General features: G+C 45.3%; 1 protein-coding gene across 1 annotated transcript in view; it reads left to right on the top strand.

Moving 5' to 3' along the window:
* The first annotated feature begins 357 nt into the window (after nt 1-357).
* Nucleotides 358-7,591, top strand: part of ABHD17C (abhydrolase domain containing 17C) — a 28,204-nt gene continuing 20,970 nt past the window's right edge. Inside the window, exon 1 of the mRNA XM_026042454.1 lies at nt 358-947. Within this exon, the coding sequence (XP_025898239.1) occupies nt 415-947 (533 nt within the window). The 5' untranslated portion in view covers nt 358-414. The remainder of the gene's footprint in view (nt 948-7,591) is intronic.

Below are 7,591 nucleotides of genomic sequence, written 5' to 3'. Positions count from 1 at the left end.
GCGGGGCGGGGGCCGCGTGCGGAGCGGGGCCGGGGGCGCCGCGGCGCGGGGGGGCCCGGCCGGTGGGTGCGGGGCTCGGAGGGGCCGCGGGAGCCGCGCGCGCCCGGGGAGGCTCCTTCCCGTAAAGGTGCTTCCAATTATCGGTCAGTTTTCCTTTTCTCCAGGGGGCCCTGGGGTGGCGGGCTAGGGGCTGGGCTTGCCGGGGCGCTCGTGGTGGCGGTTTTAAGGGCAGCTGGTACTAGGTGTGTGTTTTGTGCGGGTTTTGGGGTTTTTTTTTCCCCTTTTTTTCCCCTCCCCCGGCCTGGAGGGGCCATCTCGCCTTTGGCGGCGGTGGCCGGAGGCGAAGGGCGCGCAGGTGCCGCGGGGCCCCCGTGCCCTGCCCGCCCAGGCCCGCGTCCCCCGGCGGCGGCGCCCATGCCCGAGCAAGGCCCCAGAATGAACGGTTTCTCGCTGGGCGAGCTCTGCTGGCTCTTCTGCTGCCCGCCCTGCCCCAGCCGCATCGCCGCCAAGCTGGCCTTCCTGCCGCCGGAGCCCACGTACACCGTGCTGCAGCCCGAGCAGCAGCAGCAGCAGGAGGGCGGCGCGGCCGCGGGCACCCCGACCGCCTCGGGCACCTGCAGCCTGCACCTGAGCGAGCGCGCCGACTGGCAGTACTCGCAGCGGGAACTGGATGCCGTGGAAGTTTTCTTCTCCCGCACGGCGCGGGACAACCGGCTGGGCTGCATGTTCGTGCGCTGTGCCCCCACGGGCCGCTACACGCTGCTCTTCTCGCACGGTAACGCCGTGGACCTGGGCCAGATGTGCAGCTTCTACATCGGCCTCGGCTCCCGCATCAACTGCAACGTCTTCTCCTACGACTACTCCGGCTACGGGGTGAGCACCGGCAAGCCCTCCGAGAAGAACCTCTACGCAGACATTGATGCCGCCTGGCAAGCCCTCAGGACAAGGTAATGGATGTTTGGGAAAAGGCGTTTCTGTATCTCCATTTAATCCTGAGATGCTCAGTGCCTGAACAACCAAGCTGCCAAGAGGTGGAGGGAAAGGGTCTGCAGCTGATTGAGCTGTTGGAGGTCTCATCAGGTGTTCACTGGCCACTGTGGTGTTATTTGATGGAAGGTTTCAGTCACTAGGAGGAAGTCCAAGGTTTCCYGTTAAGAGGAGCCTCAAGGCTTCATCCTTGGGCTTTTCTGGATTCAAGGTCAGTCGGCTACGCTGTTGCCCATTGCTTGGCCATTGCAAATACCCACTGCAAACTGGAGGTTTTCTTAGTGCGTGGGTTGCCATTTGAAATCAGGTTGAGTTTGCAGGGTGCAAAAAAACTCTTGTTCAAGGTTTTGCATTGGTGTAAATCTCACTTAACCATTGTCAACACTTAAGAGTTAACTCAGTCCAACCAAAGTGTTGACTAAATTTGGTGATAGCCTAGACTAGTGTTTCCCAAGAGGCACTGGCATTCTGTGATGCCCCTGAGTTATCACCCAAGCCCATAGAACGCAGATATCTTTCTCTTTTGACATCCAAGTATCTGTTGTCAAGTTGTCAGGGATGGAAGAGGAAGGTGTTGATAGGTGGAAGCAGGGCTAGGGATCCCTCCAGGAGATGATGCTGAGGTAGGTGGCATCCAAAGGGATGAAAGAAGAGTGAGAAGATACTGTCCAAGGGTCCAAGCAGCGTGATCAGTAGGAGCACAGGGTACCTGTGATTTCTGGGACCTCCTGAGCAGAGCTGCTGCCTCTGATGTCTCACTACAACTTTCTGCCAGCTCTTGACCTCTGTTGAGTCCTCTGTTCACAGAAACCATGAGCCTCATTTGCTGTTGTGTAAGCGGTTCTTAAACTGGGACCTCGCAGATTGTACCTTGAAGGAGATATGTTCTAAAAACCTTAAGTTTTAGCAACAGGGAAAGAGAAAAGAATTACAGATGTTTTCTGTTTCTGGCACTGGGGTTGTGGTTGAGCTTGGCTTGTGTGAAATGAGTATTTAATGTCTGCTGTGCCTGCTTCAAAAATAGTGACAGGAGTTGTTACTAATTTGATAATTGGCTTTTGAAGGATCCGGGGATTGGTCAGTTGAAGCCAAATGACTTTTGACAGTGGTCTGACCAAGTCAGGTTAAGATCATAAGGGAAATCTTACCTGGATCTTTGGTGAGTAAACCAGATTCTGGGTTTATTTTCCAGGTTCTGCAGAATTCAAAGAATGTAAATTTTGCTGAAATTTAAGTAATATATTCTAATGAAAAAATATAATTTTGATATTCTTCATGCAGAATAAAGGATCAAGTGCCCTGTGATGCATACGTGTGCTGTAAATAACCCTTATGGGAGGAAAAATGTTGTGAATAAGTCAAACCTGATTAATGCTTGCCCTTCAGTTCTGTGCTCGCTCTTTATCTCACTGTTGATTTGATGAAAAATTTCTCATGGAAGTTTATTATATCTSTGAGAAAGTTCCTTCTTGTCTGGTTGAACTGCTTGTGTTTTGACAGGCATTTAGTAGATGTTTAAGAGCAGTGAAGATCCAGAAAGCAGGGATGTCTTCACATCAAGTCTTCTGCAGTCTGACACAGTGGGCAATCCCAACGTGCGCTTAGCTTTGGGATTGGGATTGGATGGGTTTGACTCCTGTTAAACGAGGACTGGAGGAAGCCTGGTAGTTTTACAGGAGCCCTTTCTGTGGTTTACACAAGATGTACGTTCTGTTCTCCACTAGCTCCTGCCTTGCTGGGTTTGTACATCCTGGGTCTTAGTGCTATTTTGAGTGTCTTCATAGAATAGTTGTCATAATGGGTAAGAATTTAGAGGAGYTAAAGGAAAGATTTCAGTATTCAAGGTGTTCGGTAAAGGTTTCAGTTACTGTAAAATGTAAGCTTTTAAAAAATCAATAGAATCTGTTCTCTCGGATGATTTTCTTCATGCCAAGTGTGAGCCAAAACAATAGTCTTTCTGCTTGTGGATTCTCTAATATGAATGTTGTAAGGTTTTGATCATTTTTAGCTCTATTAATAAATCAATGCAACAGAATTAAGTGAAAGATTTTACTGTAAGAATACAAGTCAGATCCGTGGTGTAAAATGTCATGTTATACCATTTGTTACAGTGATTCAGTTGTCACTTTCTATAGTTTGTGTGTACGTACTTTAGTTCTTAATGCAAGTTCCTAATTTTGGTCTGTAATCATATGGCAGTGAACTGTAATGCAAAGTTAAAAGGGAAGCCTTAAAATAGGTCAAGTTCACTATGTCATAGGAAAACATTTAGTTATCCCTGCAAGTTCTGTGGGAACGCCTTGTTGTTCAAGACCACCAGCCATTCTACCTGGTGGCAGAAAGGAATCATTAAAATGCTGGAGGTCTTGGATTTTTTATTTATTTCGAAATTATGCCCGTGAAGTGCAACTGAGCTTTAGCAAATACTGATTTTTCAGTATATCTGTAGAGCTGCTCCAAGTAAGGCAGGAATTAACACTACGCTGGGACTAAACAGCTTGGTGCCAGATTTTTGGAATGATAACCAACTGACTGGGATTACAAATATGGCTGCAAATTCTTGACCGTGCTGTTCGAGTTACTCATTTTCCTGACTGCTAGCCAGCTGGTTGGTCCTCCTTATGAATAGTGTGTGCTCGTAACTAGTAATTTTGCAAATTAATAAGTTTGGGAACTGCCTTTCAGAATAGGAAAGGTATTGATGTRTCCAGCTGTCTAACTGTGGCTATGTTTGCTGCTGTGAAATGACATAATTAACTGTAGGGGCTATTAATAATGGGTGGTAAATAGTTTAGAATTTGAGACATTTTAAAAACCTTTTTCTCAAATATGTTTTAAAAGAATTTATAACCTTTGTTRTTAGGGATATTTTACTATTCACAATGCTGGCTCCCTCTCTCCCCTTACTGATGTTTCCTTTGCAGTTGAAGTGTTACAGTTTTCATTTAAGCAAAATCAGGAAACCTGTCTAATTGGATTAGTCTAGAGTAGTAACTAATCCACTGAGGTTGTATCGGTTTAGGCAGTCTCCATTCTGATTTGTTAAGTGCCTACAGCTTCCTGGGCAGTAATAGCTTCAATGTTTGTTTTTCTGTTTTCCTGATCTATCAAATAGTTCATTTCTAACTTAATTTTCATTGCAACCAAGTGTTTCATTAGCACCGTCTAGCCAGGTTTGGTCTCGTCCAAGTTTCCTGGAATGAGTATTTCAACATTGAGTTGACTTGAGGTTTTTGTTCTACGTAGTCTCTTGAAACCCTCTTAAAGATTTAGCCTTATTTGCTTCCCACTCAGGGTTGCAGGAAGTGTTTAATTGACCAAATTGCAGTGTGCACATTGGGGAAGGCTGCGAGGGCAGGAGTCATGGTTTGTTGGAGACAAATACAAAACATTCATCACCTTTCCAAGATGTTTTATAGTAGGAATAAACTCCCTCGCTGTGCACGCTGGGGTAATGGAGATGTCCTACTAACTTCTGTTACTTTCAGTGTAACTTTCCAAGAAGATTTTTGTGTGTAGTTTGTTCTGTYACTTTCTATGAATCACATCCTCTTTCTACCACTGAACTTAGATATATCCAGTTCATGAAAAATATGTTGGTAGAGACCATGATGGAGCTGGGGTTTGAGCTAAGTACTCCGTGTAGATTAAGCACTGAAACCACACAAGGACYTGTGTTGTCCTCGGGGCAGTGCTGGTTTCGCTTATCTGAAAATTTTAGGACTTTGTCTAAAAAGGACATTCAGCTTAGTGATTTCTCCAGGCTGCTGATAAAGTGTCTGCTACTGCAAGCGTGTATCCCTCAGATAAAAACAGGTAAGTGGAAGCATAGGGCTTTTGGCACAAATCAGCAGWGAGTTTGTTCGAGAGCAGAAGGCTGTGCTGGGCTGAGTCATAAATTGCAGCTTCTGGGTTCCACTGTGCTTCCTTGTTCACAGTTGTTTTAACARTGGTGATAATATTTGTGAAGTTTATGTGTTGTGTACTCATAATTTTCCAAGAATTTTTTCCTAAAACTTAATTTATTCTACCTACCGTGGTCAGTGCTGCAAGGAAAACTGCATGCAACGTTGCTTAAAAATAGAAGCCTGTGAAACAGCCTCCTGTCATTGTGTGCGCATAGCGCGGCGGCAGCGAAGTCGGATCATGAGCAGCCCAGGGACAAATAGCAACAACTGTTTAAAACGGGTGCTCTGATGTTCAAAGTTATCCCAAATGTTTAGCAGGCTTCGGTATCACCTTACGCAGATGAGTCACGGGAGTGTGAGAAAGGAGTTTTGCTAAATGTTTTCCTGCTTCTTTCAGGGCTGTMAGATCAAAGCTGGTTTTAAAAGAAATGAAGTTGTCGTTGACGAGAGTGCTTTGCCACTGCTGCTGTGCTCTGGGAGGATGAACCTTTGGGTAACCATAGTTGTTATTCTGAGTATTAGTCCTGAGATTCAGCAGTCAGAGCTGACCAACTTATTTTCCCCTACCCTAYAGGAGTTATAGGCCTGGCTCTTGATGTAATCAGAGCGTTGTCCATAGAGGATTCTAGAGGGATGCATCATTAAAGTCTGTGTGTGAAGCAGCTCAAGATTTTCATCTGCTTTCAGTGCCATGTGATAGATTAACTTGTGTATGGGAGAGAAAGGCAATCTACTTCCTCTCTAGCTGGRTAAAAACTCATTACTTGTGCCTGTAAGTATAAAAACAAGTCCCACAAGCCTCCCTCCTCCAAAAAGGAAAATGTTTAGCAATGTTATGCAGGGACCTGGGGATGTAGGTGCCGTGAATAAATTATATGAGGAGTAATGTTTAAACTGCCAAAAATGGTCATCTGGCAGCAGTTGGTTTTGTGGAGAAAACGTTGACAATTTTGGAGCAAGTGAAGGGTTCCACGTTGAATGGAGAAATGGCCTTGGCGGGGAGGTTGGTGGTTTCCCAGTCCTATGCTGCTTCCTCACAGGAGGATGCTATTGAGTGAAAGAAATGCTGATCAATTAGCAGTTTGGGGTCTAAAATATCTAAGTTATGTATTTGTTTTTAAGATCARCTTTGTCTAGGGGAGAGGAAAATCTGGGTATAGTAACTTCTGCCWTGAAAATTACCTCAAGTGTATTTTTAAGCGAAATATCAGGAAACTAGTGCCTCCAGTTGCATTCTGTATTGGCTTTAAAGCCAAGAATCCCCAAGTTGTGTAGTGCTATTAAGTTAAATGGAAAAATAACATAGTTTTTTTTTTTTTTTTTCCCTCCTCCCCCTAAAGCTGGTAATAAATTTAATGGATAACTAGCATTCCTTTCTACCCTCCCTCACAAAAATAGATCAGTTACAAGGCTGARCTGTGAGGGGTTGAAATGCATCGTAAAATAAGCCTTGGATGTGTTGCAGGTACCATACTTACACCAGGCTGGCTTTGCAAATTAGTAGCTAAAAGGAGCAGAATTGAGTCTGTTGATGAACTTCAGGATGCCACTGAACAGGGGGAGCTGAAGGCCCTTATCCCCGAGCTAGATAAGGGGCTCCCTGCATTTTTTTGGAGCTCGGGAAAGGCACATGCTACAGCTCTTCAACTGCAGTAATTCTGAATTATTTTGTCATGTAGTTTTGAGCTTACGTTGAATGTTCACTCTCTCAAACAACAGTTTTCTATGGACTAAAATACAGTAATTGGACAACCTCYTTGCATCTGTAGAAGTAAGTGTGGAGTGGAGAATTGAAATCACCAGAAACTGATACTTTAGGCACCAAGAAGCCCAATATTTGTTAATCTTCTAATGTTATTTTCCTGTTTTGTGATATAAAGCTAACCTAGCAGAGCTGCTACAATTTTGAATGTAAAAGGGTCTTTCCAGCCTAGTCTAAATGGCAAAGATGCACAGCAAGTGCATTTGAAGGGGACTTGAGCCTTGCACCTTAACTCCAGAATTCTGTGTTGATACCTTTAATAAAAGGAAAGATGTGGATGAAGTTGGTGTTCTGGTTTGGTTTGATGCGCTGGAGAACCATGCACTGCATTTTCATACATCAGTAACTTTTGGCAGTAGCAAAATCKCACTTCCAGCAAAGTGTCATCCAAGGCGGGATTGTTGCAGAAGCGGGGAAAAGGGAAACTGGAGTGGAGAGGGGCTGCTAAGTAAGTGCAGGTGCTTGGAAGTGAGCAGAGTTGTTTGGGCGTGAAGCAGGAGCTTAGCATTTAGAGCTAAGCTTAAACTTGTAGCATTTTGTTCCTTCTTGAATGGAAAGGACCAGTTTGTGAATAAGGGCCCGGTGAGTCGTTCTTCCTCCTGACTGACTTCCTTCAGGCTCCCAGGTGAATGACATAGGTAGCCCCACGCTCAGGCTGCCCCCGATGAAGCTGCGGTTCATACCTGTTGCCAAAAGGAGCATTTTGGTGGTGTCCTGTTTGTACTCCAGCTTGTGTGAGCACATGGCCTGTGTGCCTTCTAAACCGAGCAAGCGCTGAGCAAACACGGAGGAATGAAGAYGCTTTTAATAGAGGGCTAAGAATAAAGAATGGGATAAATAGGACAGAGTATCAGCTTAAGGACTGAGCACGTAATTCCTTATTGCAAAGGCTGCTTTGAGGAAAGCTCACTTTTGTGGGCAGCTTGCTTGTGGA

This window comes from Nothoprocta perdicaria, unplaced genomic scaffold, assembly GCF_003342845.1.
Source record: "Nothoprocta perdicaria isolate Ctin4 unplaced genomic scaffold, notPer1 scaffold_302, whole genome shotgun sequence".
Taxonomy (NCBI): Eukaryota; Metazoa; Chordata; class Aves; order Tinamiformes; family Tinamidae; genus Nothoprocta; species Nothoprocta perdicaria.
Note: the sequence above shows the minus strand (reverse complement) of the source record. Positions and strands in the feature narration are given on the sequence as shown.